Source organism: Opisthocomus hoazin, chromosome 15 (genome assembly GCF_030867145.1).
Source record: "Opisthocomus hoazin isolate bOpiHoa1 chromosome 15, bOpiHoa1.hap1, whole genome shotgun sequence".
In the NCBI taxonomy this organism is placed as follows: domain Eukaryota; kingdom Metazoa; phylum Chordata; class Aves; order Opisthocomiformes; family Opisthocomidae; genus Opisthocomus; species Opisthocomus hoazin.
Window position 1 is genome coordinate 20,505,116 of NC_134428.1, and position 16,884 is coordinate 20,521,999.

The 16,884-nt window shown below is 48.6% G+C and overlaps 1 protein-coding gene across 2 annotated transcripts in view; it reads right to left on the reverse strand.

Annotated features, from left to right (window-relative positions):
- Nucleotides 1–342: 342 nt before the first annotated feature.
- The window catches only part of MAD1L1 (mitotic arrest deficient 1 like 1), a 391,040-nt gene continuing 374,498 nt past the window's right edge, over nucleotides 343–16,884 (reverse strand). For both annotated transcript variants that reach the window (XM_009936518.2, XM_075436793.1), the window contains one exon: nucleotides 343–1,415. In XM_009936518.2, the coding sequence (XP_009934820.2) occupies nucleotides 1,257–1,415 (159 nt within the window). In that variant the 3' untranslated portion in view covers nucleotides 343–1,256. The remainder of the gene's footprint in view (nucleotides 1,416–16,884) is intronic.

The following is a 16,884-nucleotide window of genomic DNA, read 5'->3' on the forward strand; positions in this document are numbered from 1 at the left end:
GAGGGACTCCGGCATGCACGGCCAAGCCTGCAGCCACTGTCAGCATCCAGGCCAGCTTTCCAGCCTGCCTACTGCTACCTTCTCTCCAAGCTTAGGAAGTATGTTCCTGCTGATATCAACAGGAAATCAATGTACAACAGAAGTTCATAGCAAACTAATCTGGTTTACAGCATGGATGAGATTTGCCTGGAAAAACTGAGATAATGATGTCCACCCTTCTCAAAGCAGTACCAGCATCAGACCATTGATGGCCGATTCATTATCATGCTTTACACATGGGAGAGCACAGTGTATATCCCAAATAAAGGAATCATACCCCGAGCTTGGGAAGCAACACTTTATTCTTATGACAGAAGAGCTATATCCATTACAACAGAAAATGCCAGACTTCAGGGGGTGTTTCATTCTCCACTGAGGTGAGGAGCTTCCACTGGGAGGAGAGACACCCCCAGCAAGGCGAGCAGGTCGCCCCAGCCTGGTAGCAGGCAGCAGGCTAAGGCCAGTGAGCACGCCCCAAAGAGCTCCGTCCCACCTTACACAGTCCTGGGGTAACCCAGAGTCCAAGCGTCTCGGTGAGGAACAAAAAGCCCACTGGTGACATCTGAGCATACCACACAACACAGAGAGGTGAACACAGGTACAGTGTCTTCAAACAGCCATTTACGCTTGCCCTTGTCTGCTGAGCAATGGCAGACTCAGGTAACTGGATACCTCGAAAATAATTTCAGCCCTGTGCAAGAGCAGGAGGTATCCACAAAGAACCTACTACTCATGACTGATCCTCTCCCAGGTCCCTGTCCTCAGGGACCAAGGCCTCTCCCATTAGGAGAGGACAACCACGGGGGCAGGAAGCACCAGCCTCCTGCAAGGCTCATCTCTCTGCTGGGACCCAGATTTGAGGAATTTTTTTGGGAAAAGCTGTGAACAGCGATGCTGTGGCTCCTCAGACCAGCAGCTCCCATGGTCTGGGGAGCAACGAACACATTTCCCTGTTCAAGGGTGGAGCTTGGGTCTTGGCACGGGAGAGCCCTGGGATGGAGCTAGACTGGCCCTCCCACAGGAGGAAAACAACGCTTTTCAGAGGAATCGGTGCGGTTTGGGAATCAGCACGAAAGAAGGGGGGAGAAGGAGCTCCCTGCAAAACAGAAGCAACCAAATGCCACAGATTAAGGGTGGGAGGGGAGAATTTGTCCTCGCTACCTCGAGCGTCCTGCCCAGGCGTGCTCTGCACCCGGCTGGTGGCTGGCGGTGGGACGCTAAATGATGGTCTGACGGCTGAAGAGGTCGAGGGTGAGGGCGCTGAGGAAGGCCGGGATGCTGTCCTGGCGAAGCAGGTGGAGTTCGATGAGCTCCCGGATGGTTCGCGAGAACTCGGTTTCCAGAAGCTGCATTTTTCCACCGGAGGAGCTGGAGGCCTGAGGGTAAAGAAGAACAAGCCCGTTGTTAATTGGCAGGGTTTTAATTCACCTCCCATGATGAGAGGAGAGCTAGTGCCGTCACCCTGAAGCCTTCCCCGGCGCGGATCCGCCTGGGATCGAGGACACGTTACCTGCTGCAGCGCAGGCGCCCGGCACAGGGCGTAACCAGGCTGTCACCGAGCCGTGCGTCTCCAACGTCCCCACGCAGGACCTCCTGCCCGAGCCTCCCTGAGCGGCAGACGGTGCAGTGGGAAGACCTGCGACCACCCTGCGCAGGGGCTGCACAGGGGCCCGGCCGTGCTGCCGGTGCAGAACCCGGGTGCCTACGTCGGGGTCACCGTCCCCACCACCACCCAGGTCTCAGGTGGCAGGAGCTACACGCAAGGGCTTTCTCTCCCTGAAAACACTCATCCCAGGAGTCATTCCGCTTGCAGGAGGAAGCAGATCTGTTCCTCATTAGCACGACTCCTTCCCAACGAGCTGCTGATCCACCCCGCATCCCTAGAGTGTTTCTGGATGTTCAGATCAGCCCAGCAGCGCACAGCTGGGAGATCCAGAGGAATTATTCCAGAGATGCTCTCATGAAAATAAAGAAACTCAACATGTGGGAAGATGTTACAAATCTCCTATAACATATAAAACAAGCAAAAAAAAAGCTAAATGCAAGAGGAATAAGGAATGCTTAAAGCCTCTCCTGCCCCCGGAGGCACGAAAGCGGCTTGTTTATTAATAAACAGCAAAAACATCACAGCGCAAATGCTAATTTTTTTCCCCTGCCATTTTCCTCTTCAAAACGCTCCCGTTCCTAATTGCTCTGCAGCTCTGCTTCCCCTCGGAGCCGAGGCGGGGCAGCACGGGTGGCGCCGAGAGAGGCTGGCATCCCCCCGGGGCGGGCAGACCCCCACCCCCGGGCACGGACGCCAAGAGCCAGAGCGGAGGATTGCCATGGGAAGGGAACGCATGGCTTTGCCTCCCAGGAGAGCCAGGAAGCGATAACCGCCGAGCGCCCCGGGGAACCTGCTGGTTTCTGATTTCGTGTTCTCAGGAGCCCGGATACATTTGATGATGAACTTTTCATGTCTGTGTCACTTTGGATTGCGAAGAGTGTACCGAGGATGCGCCCGTCACCCCTGAGCCAGGCAGGGAATCTAAACAACGTTTCCGCACGGAAAAGTAAATGAGCTGGTGTTTAAATCTCCTCCACTGCAGCTTGGCTGTTTTTCAGCAGCTCCAAAGGATGTTCCGTGCTTTAATCCGCTGCTGACTGGAGCCACCCGACTTGCTTTCCACACCTCCAACGTACGGCCGGGTCAGACTGCAGAGGCTGAGGAGGACGGAGGCCGGGATGGCGCTGGAAGAGGCCAGCGGGAGGGGGATGTAGACCCGCAGCTGTGTACAGCTGGAGGCACACCGCGAGGAGCCGGTACGCGGGCTGGGCGCTGCCAAAGCAGTACAGTCGCTGTTTTGCAAATCCCGGGCTCGGCTGCTGGGAAGCGCCGGTTTCGGAGGAAGGTCCGAGTATTACGAATGCATCGCTTGTGCTTCCCAAGTCAGCGCTCAACTGGATTCATTTAAAATGGGAATTCAAGCTCTGTATGAAATACACACTGCCTCCTTCGCAGATTTACAACACTCTTTGGGCACAGAATTAATTTTCTAAGAATTTACAAGTAAATCCATTAATTGGTTTACTAGTTTAATTAATTAAAGCAAGTTCCTTAAGAAATTTAGCATCCAGTGCCAGACCGTTTGCTTGTGTTTTACGATCTCGGAAACGGAGTAACATAAATGTTTTAAATTTCCCCTCTACTTTGAGCTCACTGGCGTCACGGGTGAAGGCTGCATTTGAATAATTTCTCTTTTATGAGATTAATCGTAATTTCTCTCTACTATTCTTCATGACCAAAGTTTCCTCATTCAGCAGAGGCAGAAGAATAATGTTCAGAGAAAGTTATGTGAACAAATATGAGCTTCTGAGAAGACTGTTATTTCCCATTGAGCTCAACGGGACTGTGGTTTCTCTTGGCTGTCGGATGGTCAAGGGAGGCACCACCCCTCCTGTGGCCTCCATCTCCCCAGGAACCCAAAAAATCAAAACAACCCCAAAAAGCTTCCAAAACCCAGACATCTCACCCAGGTTTCTTATAATCTCTTCTTTAACAGGAACAAGGGGAGAAAGCAGCCGCTTGGAAAAAAGGCAATTCTTCCTCTGCCGGGAGATGTTTACACACCAGCTTTGAGGATGGATGCACTTGCACTTCAGTTCACTCAATCTCACAGTGCTTTGAAAAAAATTTAGCAACTTGTTGGGTTTTTTTTTTTCCTGGGAGTGTTTTAAAATTGCTATCATTGTTACATTTCTTATTACTTGTTTTTATTGCTTTTTTGCCTTCACCCATCTGTTCATAATGTAGTATAGACTGGGGTATATAGATAGATTTGTTGCTTTGAGTTCAACAGCAGGAGGACCTTTGCAGCATGTGCTTTACAAATAAAGTGATTATATGAAATAATAGCAATATGTTCCCGTTAATTCACAGAGTTTCTTTTCAAATGCTGGTCTGCGCCCTGCCTGGTGCGCCCGGCTCGCCGCAGGCAGGGAGGGAAGCGCGGGGTGGGTGACGTGGGAGCGGGAGCGAGCAGGGGATCGTGACGAGGCAGGGCGATGAGCAGGAGTGTGCGGCAGCGAGGAGGGAGAGGACACTGGAGAGGATGCTCTGCTGAATGAACGCTGCAGGCTCTGGTTGTTTCCCGCCAGTCTGGATCAATGCAGAGCATATCTGCAACTCCAGCTCTAAAAACTGCATTTATGAAAGATACAAAGCTGGAATTTCCAGTGGTTCGAAGCTGTAAGGGTGCTTGAGTCCTCCTCTTCACAGTTCATATCTAGGACTCCCTCCACTGATTTTTAATCAATTCTCTAAATTGAGAAAAAGTCTCTACCCTCAAAGAAAAACTCCTGGACACAAGCCCTGCTAACAAGAACTTGCAGGTGACAGCACATACCAGCTACTCACATGGCACACTCCATGTCATGCAATCGCCACTCACCCCAGTGATGCAGCCCTGGGAATGCAAAGTCCAGATGAAGCCAAAAGCCACCCAAGCCCATTTAGGAAGAAAATGTGAAGCTGAGGAACTTAAACAAGTGTCACTGATCCACAGGGACAGTCCGTGAGTGGGAACAGGGCAAGAGAGACCAGAGCAAGAGAGACCAGAGCAAGAGACACTAACTGCTCTGCACCCAACACTACTGACGGGTCTTACTCGAAACTACATTGCTATTGTGTGTTGTTGCTTCTAAAAACAAGTGTGAAACAAAAAGCATCAAGATTCAGAGGCGAATACACAGGGTCAAAGGGAAAGCTGAGCCTGTGAGCTCCCCCATCCGCCCCGTAGTCAATGCACGGGGGAGTCGATGCAAGAGGAGACGCTGGGGACCCCCACCAGACCTCCCTCCCCCCTTCCCCACCGTGCTGAGCCAGCCAAGTGCAGCGCTTCACTAGAGACGCAGACATTCCCCCGCGCCCCCAGCTTCCGTGAGCACAGAGCAGCCCAGGATGCTGAAGCTAAGTACTATGAGAATATCATCTCACAGGTACTATCTACGTAGACCTATATGGGTTTCTTCTAATTCATGGAAAAAATCTGCCTGGCTCGCTAAATTACTGAGATTCAGGTCTATGTTATGTTTTATTCAGATCTCAAATACTTGCAAAAGGAAAGACTCCAGCTTTCGCTAAGCTCCGTTGCCAGTTCAGTCTGATTTAAGGCCTAGCGGGACCTTTTCTAGCAAAGCAATGGAAATCCATCTTTGCCCCGTGTTACCGCACGGCCGGTTCTGCTGGGGGCATGCGACTCCTGCCATCCATCTGAAGGGTGACACCCCGTTTTTCTCCTCGCAGGCTGTGCTACCCCACAGAGCAATCAGATCAGCGGGCAGATTTCACTAGATTGTAAAACACAAGAAGACAGGTCTATTTACCACATGGAGACGTAAACTTGCAGTAGCTGCTCAGATCTGCTCAGAGAAAGGAGACGTTAGTACAATTGTTTTTCCACGAGAATCAAGATCAGCTGCCGCCTGCCAGAAGGAAACATCATAAATCTTCCTCTTAACCCTGGAAACTGGTAAATTATTCAAGGCTTTATAGTTTAGATATACATATAAAAGTCACTGAAATAACCACCAGCGTGGCAGAAAAGCAAGTTCTCCTCTCCAGCAGGGACCATTTCAGTAAGGAGCAGAGAACAGAGCAGATGCAAAGGAGCAACAGGCATTCCCAAACGTCCCTGCTGTGGGGTGGACCTGTGGCTGGCTGGACTGGGCTGGTAATGCAGCAACGCATGGACCATAAAGGAGACTCCATCAACCACTGTCACTTTAACATATACTGGGCTTCTGACTGCACTCATTGTGCTGAGACGGCTCTTTGCCCCCATGCTGCTGTTGCACAGGAACGCTCCTGGAAAGCCACGTCCTAGCATTTCTTCCTCCACTTGTTCCACCAGTTGAGAGGCAGCTGGCAGCTACATCAAAAGTGTGACAGTGGCACCTTTGGTCATTTACAAGCTAACATACAGTTCAGAAGTGCACTCTGAAGTACACACACCAATTTTTCAGTCTCTTGTGTGCCCTTTTCCTCTTCTCTCTCACATATTTTGGTAGCTAAAAACAATGGATTCCCTAGCTTGCTCCAAAAGTGCCATCAGCTCTAAACTGGCATGCAGCGTGACTTTAAGCATGCATAGGATGCTTCTTGATAAATACTCGTTGAGCATAAGACTTGGTGTCCTGTAGGCCTTCAGACTCTGGAATAAGGTAGAAAAGGGGGTGGTTGCATGTCCCAGGCAGAAGGCTGACATGGGGATGTGGTATCATGAGAAAACACGGGGTAAAAATGCAGAAAAAGGTAGAAGAGGGTTTCAGCTTTCAATACAACCTGAAAATCTCATCTAGGCTCTGTTTCCCATGAAAGGTTGGACCAGAGGATCTTTCAAGGTCCCTTCCAGCCGGGGCAGTTCTGTGATTCTATGATTTCAGCTTAAAGTGGGGATATTCTACCTCTGACTTCCACACCAAGAAAGCACACCTGCCTTCGGTGGTGCGATCCATGTAAGACACGTGCTCCTGCATCTTCAAACACATCCCCCAAGTGACAGAGGTGGAGTTTCCAAAGAGTTTCTGGCAAGCTGACAACAGTGATGGTGGAGCTTTGTGCCAAGTGCAGCAGGCAAAAGAGTTGTGGCTCAGCTTGGGAAGCCCAATGCGAACACCTCAGCGTGAGGAAGGGTGAAGTCTAGGGCTTTGGCAGGGATGCCAGAGTGGCTTTCCACCCCTTGGTACAGTCAGAAGCCTTTGCTTTGCAGATGCTGCTCAGCCATGCTCTACAGTAGACAGTACTTTTCAAGGCTAAGATGTATTAGGGGTCAAAATGAGCAAGTGAATCATTGCCCAGTGACATTTACCCAGTGAATGTATCGTGGAGGCTCCATCTCATCTGCTATGCTCCTTTCATAAATCACTGTCTTTGCTGTGTCCGTATGCACAACTGCTCTGAATACACATGGCAAACAGCCCCGTATGTGCCAAGCGAAGGGGCAAGACAGTTTCACATCCGAGATGCCATACAAAGCTTCTCCCTGCTCCACTGAGGTCCACAGGCCTCTGGTGTTACAGACCATACTATGACAATGCTCTGCTCTCCTTGCCCCAGTTCTTATTGCCACTTCATTTGTCCTTGTGGTGTTCCCCACCCCACCTTGAAGCCTACCATGATGTAACTTATGCACAGGTCCCCACCAGATCGATCCCTTCAGCAATTTGCCTTCACCACTCGAATCCCTCAGACCTCTTCTTCGCAGTCACCCCCTCTTCCCCAACACCTTCCCCCATCAGCAGAAGTCCTCAGGGTCAGCCATGCTGCCTGCTCCCCTCCCAAAACCTCCCCAGTGCTGTCACCGTGTGTACCACAGAGCCTCTGCCACCAAGCGCCTCGGGCACACTGGGGGTCCCGACAGCCCCTCGCCTTCCCCGCGGCACCCATTAACACACATACACCCTGTCACAGCCCAACAAACCTATCTGAAAATATCTTTTAAGCAGCTGCCTGCTCTGACCTTTAAATGAGAAAATCCTTTTGTTTCTGCCTCTTGCTTTGGATGCCGAGATTTTTCTAAATGTCAAAGGCCGCCTTGGCCACGTGCAGATGTTGAGAGGGGAAGCACTGATGCCAAGCGCGCTGGCATCCTTTCCCTGGGTCTGCAAAGCTGACGGATCGCCATGACGGGTCACTCCGGCCAGGCACAGCCACACACGGGGCAGCCTCCAAGCACAGGGCCAGCCGAAAAACCAGAGCGCCCAGCAAGTACCTGGGGAACGCACGTGTGTGTGTGTGCGCGCGTGTGGAAACTGCCTGCTGAAGTTATAACAACCCAAACACGAGGTTTTGAGATCTAATTGCTCGAACTTGGCTCTCTCGGGTGATGATATCATTATCAAAATCCCCCAATTGAGTTACGCCTCACCAGTCAGTCTCTCCTAAGCATCATGCGCTGCTCAAATACCAGGTCCCCAGGTAGCCACTAAATCACTTTAATTAGAGGCTGTTCATTTAAAATTAGAGAAATATTAAAAAAACAAAAAAACAAATTGTAGCACAAGATGTGCTTACGGCTGGAAATATTTATGAGGTTATTTAGCAAACTGGTTCCTTTCTTCTTTTTTTGTGGTAATGGGCAGGTTTCAGCTGGCCTGATGGGACGGCTGCCCAAGGTAACTCTCGCAGGATGTGCAGCTCTCCATCAATCAAGTAACCTGCCTTTCACAAATGATCATTCCTTGTCTGGAGCAAAGTTTTTCCCCTTTTAATATCCTCTTTGTAACCCAAAAGAGGAAGAGGACTTCTTTATAATAATTGTGTCTTGCCAAGACCTCTGACCTCCGTGTCGCCAGCTTGCTATAAAAAGTGAATTTATGAGGCAGAGAGGGATGGATGCCTGTAAAGGGTCTTCCAGGAAATGTAATGAAAAAGCTGATTTTAGCTGCTAAGCAAAGAAAAGCGAGCGCCTGGCAATGCCAAGTAGAAAATTGAAAGCTGGGGTGGGAAAAGTGAGAAACAGCCCTGTGTGCACTGAGATTTATAGCAAACATTTTCTTTCTCTTTCTTATTATTCAACATTGAGATGAACCACAGCCCCACAATGTCTTCCATGCAAGAGGTCAGCTCTCTGCTTCCATCTTAATCAGAAACATGAGCCAGGCACCGTGCACATGAGCGGCAGAAGTGGTGGGGTCCTGGATGCTGCACCAGCTCAGCAGCAAAGAAGCACAGAGCAGGGCGAGCTGCATAGCAGCGAGTCTCTCCCTACCGCTACGTGTTTTGATCTACATGAGCTCTCCTGCACCTGATGGAGAAAGATGAAACGCATAAAAAAGAGCAAGGACATGCGCTGAAGCACCTGCACCCCTCTTGATGGGGAAAACCAGTTGGTGTTAATCCTGGGGGACGGTACTCTGCGCAGTGGAGGGCAAGTCAGCATCCTCTTTCAAAAGGTTTCTCCTACAGGTTAATGCCCTTTAGACTGTCAAATGTGATGTCATAAAAATAAGATCAAAGGCTTTAAAATAAGGGAAGCATATTTTTTGATTCATACTATTACTATTTTATATCTGAATATTCCTATAGAGCTTTTCATCCTGGAAGACAGGCCTTTGAACTGCTGTGATTTCACCTATCACTGAGGAGCAACCCCCGGGGTAAAATGTGACAGCTATTATCAGGGTGCATTAATGTTACTCAACAGTTCAGGACAGACAGAGACAAATATATCCAATTTAAATCATAGGTTTGAAGAACTACAGCTCAGTGTGGATTAATACCCATGCATTTTCCAAAAGTGCTCTGAGAGTTTTAAAGGACAAGTATTGAAACTAAATTCCCTGTCTCATCTGTAGGATGCATTCAGCCTCCCACCACTACACTGTAAATTGAACATCGGTATTGTCAAAGAGGAAAGCAGGTAACATAAATTATTCACCCGTTAAATCTGCTCTTGAGTCCACAGATTCTGATGGAGATCTCCAAACCAACTATCAACGAGATTTGCCCTGCGGAGATTTGTTGAGGTCATACCTAGAAATGGTTCAGCTGACTACAAGGCTGGTGAGAGTAAATGACAGCAGCCTATTCACATCGTCACAGAGAAAGGAAAATTGCATGAGATGTCCGCTCTAAACTAATACTGGCAGTAGGCTGTAAGTCAGAGCTTGAGATCACAAATTATAACTTTTTAACAGGCCTCAGGATTGCTAAGTAATGTTCACCACCAAATCTGTTTATAAATATCAACCACGAAGGAGTGTAGATGAGAGAAAGGCACAGGGCTCACAGAATTTTTCCAATCTAATCCTATAAAAATCCAAACTACGAAATTAAGCCTTTAAAGCCAATACCTCATTAAAAAGCTCAGCATCTTTACAAATCAATGTCTTTCCTTGACATACAGGGAAGCTGTGCCGATCGCCCAGCCGCAGGTATCTCTGACCTACAACGAAGCCCTTCACAAAAAGCAGCCAAACGCGCGTGATCCCGACTGCTGTCACAACCAGGCGCTGCAGAGCTGGACCGCTCCAGCACCCAGCCTGCAGCTTTCCAACCATCTGCGAGGTGACCGTATTGGACTGGTCAAGCTGCAGAGTGAGTAGCTAACAAGCATTAACAACATCTAGCCCATGTGTTCTGTCTAGTTAAATGCCAACCCATCTGTCTGTAACATTAGTGACTCCATAGAAGCCATATGCAGGAGAGACATAAATTAGGGAGAGAAAAATCTCCCGTTCCCTTCTCTGAAACGGCTCTGCCATTGTAGCCTGCAATGCTAGGGACGGGGTGTTATTTAAGCTCTGTTTTCCCAGCCAAACCACAGCCGCACGTAGCTCTCCAGCCCTGCCATCCAGAAGCAGTTTCTGGTCTGCGCCTGGCCCCGATGAACGTGGTGGCTTGGCACAAAGGGAAGAGTAGGTGCAACTCAAACCAGGTCCCAAACCTCTCTCGCAGGAGAGCCAGCAGCAGACAGACAACTTGAGGGAGATACCAGGGACTGGCAAATGAACACAGAGCACAAGAACCCCCCATTTAGACAGGGAACTCTTCTCATTAACCAGCCAAGTTGCTTATCACATTCTTCTCCATCTCCCTTGCTGGGAGGAGAGCTGGAAGCAACGGAGGAGCAGAGAACCAAGAACATGGACTTTCTTGAACATGAGGAGGAAGCACCTATGGGAGAAATGCAAAAAAATCATTTGTGTGGGCTTTAATTAAGATGGCCTGGTTCCCAAAATGTGGAGAAACTCCACTTGTGAACTGCAGCTGTGAGCACGAGGTCTATAAAAGAACACGAGCAGCTAAGTTTGCAAAACCCTGCATCGACGAGAGACGGCTGGAACCATAGTGAATTTTGATGGCAATCCTTTGCAAGCTGCCGCGTTGCCAGGGAGATAGTCATCTGCTCCCAGAGCGAACCACTGCTCACCAGCAGGCAGAACTTGCTGGAGCCTTCACTGCTCACTGAGTCACACCAGACATGCGCCGTTCCTCTGTTTAACTGCTTCTTCCTCACGCTCCTGCCAGGGGCCTCTGCTTCCCTTCTCTGATTAGAGCAAATAAGCAGAAAAACCTAAGACTCACCCCAGCTGAAGTGCCTGCACGTGACACAGGGTGCAAAGAGTCACACAGACCTTCAGGACTCACCAGTTGCCAGCAGGAAAAGAACTTCCTCATCTGGGAGCTGGTCATCTAGCTTTGGAAGAGATGGAGGGTGACTGCATGCTGGAATGGTTAAATGCGTAGATCACACACGCCTGCGAGGCATGTCTCACTGAAGCGACTCTGAGATACAGCAGACACCAGCGTGTGATTAATACGTTTATCCTCCTCATGTTTTTGCTATCCTTCTGGAAGTCTTGTCATGAGCAAGGCGGATGGAAGGCTAAAGAACTGAACAAGAAGATCCTGTTGACCAATAATGGCTCAAGAGACCGCAAGTGATAAGCTTAATGACAAGCAGACAATTAGACCTTAGATATGTGGCTGAAGGATGGGACAGTATATGGAGCATGCCTGTTCCCGGGCTCATTGAGTTTGCAAGGCTTGTGGGGGAAGGAGGAACAGATGGACCTGATGGCAGATTACAGCTGAAATTCTCACCATGTTTATTCATTACCCAGTTCTAATTCTTGTTTGTCATAGTCTGGCACCCCGGGCTAAAATGCAGGTTTAAGCCTCACGTCAAGGAAATTGGTGACACATATCAGTCACCTCGGCAGAGCCAGTGCTCTGCATCACCATCAGTGCCACGGAGGCTAAAGCCACCGCTCAGGTAGGAGCAAGAACTGGTCAATAATTACCTCTTCCTATGGGTATGTGCAACTTGCTAATAGTTATGATCTAACCAAGTGGAATTTAAGTGTTGGCTTTGGAAATAACGTAAATTGCTGTTGCAACACCAATAACCAAATTTTACAATCTTAGCATGAGTCGAGGAAGGCACTCTTCTTGCTCTTGCTTTTTTGCTGGCTCACATTTTTCTTCATTTGAAATCGCCGTCATCAGCACGACTGTCAACAGGACCAAAGTGAGCATGAGTTGTCACTACCCAGAAAGTCAAAGAAGGAAAGTTGATTTTGAACACACGAAACATTTTTCTTGTGTCTTCAAAAATGAGTTTTAACCCTTAAAAGCTCACAAACCCTTGTGGGGAAGCACATTTCTCAGACTGCATCCATAGCCACAAGTCAAGATTTCTACTGGGGGAGAAGTTGTCATCATTTCCAAAATGTCACCATTTCTTCCTCAATTTCAAGACTTTCAAGCGCATGGAGCTGGTGGTTACCAGCTGCTCTACTCATGGAGATACCCAGTCAGACTGGTAGTCCATGGGTAGAAAATGCTGAAGACCAAGACAGTAAGGAAACCAATCAACTGACCTATGCAGGTTGGATATATTCTGCTTTCAGGAAACCGACTTCTAATGGGAAACCCAGTGTGAAACAAAGAGTCACAGGACTCCTCTCTCCTCGAGCAGATCTGATCTCACCATAAGCAGGAATTCCACAGCTGAAGGGACAGAAGTTGCAGCTAAGGAGTGAATAAATAGGAAGATTTCAGTATTCAGTGAAAAAGGAAAAGAAATTCCACTGTATCCCTCGAGGGGAAACTTAGACCTTTGGGCTACGATGCATTTTCTGAAAGCTTCTGCTGTTGCTGCCTATGCTGTCATTTGGCACTAATCTCCTGAAGAACATGGCAAGACAGCGCTGCTGGTTCTCATGTCTGGATGAACATGCTCCTCTTCCCGTAGGGAAAAGGAGAGGTTTGCTATTTAGTGAATGCACCATGTTCGAGCAACTTTGGAGGAATCTGCCTCAGGCCCTGGCCCTCCCCACCTGACGCACATCTGACTGGTTGTCTTTTCCTGCTGGTGTTCTCCCACTGACGGGCTGCCATCCGCCAGTCAGCTCCTTTCGCTGGAGGTGCAGGGCGCGCGGAAGATTTATGCAGACACCATGTATGCAATTACGAAAACAGAAGACAAGACACCCAGATATCACACAAATTGATACATTTTTGCTGGCAGGCTTTTTGCATGATCCAGTAACAGCTGTCATGCTCCAGCCTCTCTCATCTGAGCTCCACTACCACTTCAGCATCCTTCCACATCCTTGAAGAGGGCTTCCTTCCCTTCCCTTGTGCAGCTTGCTCCAGATGCCATAGCCAAGCAGGCAGCAGCACAGGATGCAAAGGGGAGACAGCATGATTGGTTTTCATAGCAGCATTAAAATGTAATGTTCACTTCTTTAGGCAAGATGACGCTAATTAGCAATGACCTCGAGGCAACCAAGCTGCTCAACCAGCAATCGCTCCCACTCTCGAGCTCTTTAAAATTTGCCCTTTTCCTCTGCCAAGTCTTTCAGCAATCTTCCGTCAAGCCCAACAGCGATCTGCAGACACACACATGTCGTCCAGTGTCCTCTGGAGAAAGGTGGTGGTGGGGAGCTGTTATGGAACTTGGGCTTCAGATCTCCTCCAGCCGCGTCACCCACTCTGCATAACGCTAAGGAAAGGAAAGGATGGGCTGACAAGTTTCCCTGCCAGATCAGCTCCCGCCGGGAACTCTGCAGCCTGGGAGCCTGTTACTCACCACGTCCTCCTGGTTTTCATCACTCCCTGCTTATGTTTGCTTTTGTAAATAGATTTAACCTTTCTAAAATTATCAGCAGAAGAGAACTTCTTTTGGCAGAAGATCAGCTTTAGAAAGATGGAGGAATATAACATTTTCCAAACATTTGAAAACCGCAGACTAAAGATACGTGTTAGTCTCTCCAGTGCATGCTGTTTTCGCTCATTATTCTGACTGTTAATACGTTAATAGATCCTCTCATGATTAACGGCTGTACTAGGCTCTCTTTCTAGGAACACATATGGTTCCTTCTTGCCACAATATTGGAACAGAGAGCCAAAATATTTAAACAGTGACACTAATAAAAGATTTTACCCCTCCATACCGATGTAAATAACTCAGGCTGGAGCCAGCCCTTAGCTATCAATGCTCCTTATCTTTCAAAAAGACCTTAATCAAATCTGAATACACTGTCTGAGGCCCATTTGAAATAATCGGGCTGTCTGTGGTTACGACACTGCAGCAGTAAAGCCACTGTCTAACATTCACTCATCCGGCAAAATGCTCTGCGTCCGGCTGAAAGGAGCACATACTACTTGGGGATGTAATGAAATGGGGCTCTGAAAGCCAGGCATGTGCGTGTGCACGGGCTGGTGCTACCTGCAGGGCTAGAGGAAGATCCAGGATGCCACATGCAAGAAGCGGGAACACATTTTTCTTCCCCTGCACCCGCAAGGTTAAAGTACTGCCCTGAATTAAGATAGTTCTGGGGTGGCTCCAAACGCTTCTCTCCCAGCTGTCCGCACTCGGCAGCATTCATCCCCCCTGCTGAAGGGCACGGGAATTACCCAGCACACAGCCCAGAAACTGTGGGGAAAAATTCTGGTAGAGCATATCAGGCTTGTCTTGAGTCGTGGGTCAATTGCCAATGCAGAATTGCCTAAAAGATCTGTTCCTCCCTCTTTTTTTCCCGTGTTATGCCGTTACACTTCCTCCACCACAGGACCCGGACAATGCCATCAGCTGCTAAGATCAACAGCAGTTTCCAATTTGTGCTGCTTGCCACACAGCTGACCAGTCCTGGTACTGGCTAAGGGTGACACAGCCCAACTGCAAGCAAACCCCTGAAATTTTAAAAAACCACTTTTTACATTTCAAGGGGAGGGGCTCCAGGTTTGTACTCCAGAAAACATTTATCACTACAGAGCTGAAACATGGTGTGAAAATAAAAGCTCTCGAAACTTGCTTTCACACATTCCCCAGTGCGCCCAGAGGTGTTCCTGCTACGATACACCTAACAATGCTCTTGAGAATTGTTTTCACAAGCTAAAAATACAAACAAAACAGCAAAAGAGTCAAGAAGCATTTCTTCAAATGCCTCGAATCTAGGCTGTTTGTGCTCTAAATACATTGTAGAAACAGTGTTAATACATATTCAGATGTTACAGCAGGCCACAGGAAAAGACCTGAGCAAACAGCGAGTGCGTAATACAAAGTATGTCCCAACTAAGGTGGCAGGTTTATTTTAGATCACTGACCTCTGTCCTGCTCAACCAGCCTGTATTTTACAACTGAAGTTACATTTATTTGTGCATATATAAACGTACATGAGATACTTGCATTCTTTCTTGTGTAAAAAACCACAGAGAAAGCAGAAGACGCAGATGAGAAAACAAGCGGATGAGTTTCCTTGGAGGTTTCATAGACAAAGATGTTTAAACAAAGTAATTTAAAACCAGAAAGAATCTTACAAAGTGCTTCTAAGCATTGCATTTCACTTGTTTGTTTTCAACTTTGTTTGAAAAAAAAGCCTCAGAGGGAACCAAACCACTTTAGCCGCTGCATCCTCATTCCTGATGTCCTCCAGAGAACTTCACCAGCCTCCCTCCCTCCCACTTACACACCAAACTTTCCAGAACAAGTCAATCTACAGCAACGAGAATTAAAAACATTAGCTAGTCGTTGCCTGCCACACCTCTGAAGCGTAGGGGAGCACTGCCATTTACCTGAGACTGGGAGACAAGAAGAAACGGGCTGCCTACGTCAGCAAGGCAATGCAGAACCATGCAGAGGACTCCGCGCCCGAGTCCCGTTTGCCTCCTTTGCTGTAGCAACCCGTGCTTTCTCAAACCACGGGGCTGGAAGGCAACGCGCGAGATGATGGGGGCTTAATAACGTTTTGCTATAAATCCATCACAAACTCTGCGTAACGGTGTAGAAAGAGGATGCCCACAACAAAGCCTGCAGCGGTGCGGAGAGGCACCTGCGGCCAGCCCATGCCAGCTGCCGGAGCGGTCCCTGGCGAGGGCTCAGCCGGTCTCGGGAAGGGCACTTCAGTGTGCAGAGGGCCCAACAACCAACCCATTCATCCCAATGACTGCTCCATTCAGGACAAGCTGACACAGCCTTCCCACAACAGCACCCTGCAAATGACTTTATTTAACCAGCAAAACAGATTTGTGTTGTTTCTAAAGGCAAATGAATGTAGCTTTGGCTGCAGAGGGCTGAGCTGTGTTTCCCCCTGTGCCAACAAAAGCATCAGGATTGCGGAGGAGACTTATGAAACTGTGTTTGCCTTCAGTCTCCCATGGATCATACCGGAGCAGAAAAAAGGGCTCACACAGCACAACAGATCAAGCTGCAACTGTAAACAAGTTCAATGCTTTTGAGGCTGTTTTTCTCAAGTTCTCAATGAATTATTTTGAATTTAGTTAAAGACTTCCCACAGTTTACTGGTCTGCAGTGAGAGTGGGGCATCTTGGGGAGAGGATGGTGAAGCATAACATTCCTCAGGCTGACCAGGGAAGATGTTATTTATTCTCATTTTGCCACTTTTCAGCATATTCGTGGCCCCACCTGTGGCTGAGCTCTGCCCAAAGATGCAGATCTGAGTGTTTCTGTGCTGCAGGTTCCTGCCTCTATGTTCCAAACAGACAACACACGAACGGAGAAAGAGGTCCCCAGCGAAGCGATGCAGAGTGCCCAGGGTCACACAGGAGCTCGGCAGCAGAGCCACGAGCCACGTACAGCTCCTGCAAGTCCTCAAGAAACACCCAGGCTGCGCAGCCCCTCCGCAGCCGCACAGCCGGGAAGCTTCTGCTGCTAAGGGGCAAAGGCAGAGGCGGACATAAGAAGATGGACTTGTTCATAAGTCCCTATGCAGGGATGCACAATTCTCCACTTTTTAGTACCTGGTTATTTAACTTTCATGCTCCACTGACGTTATTTCTCGTATGGAATTTCATATACGTGTCTATAGACGAATCTGCAATATATAAATAGCGTA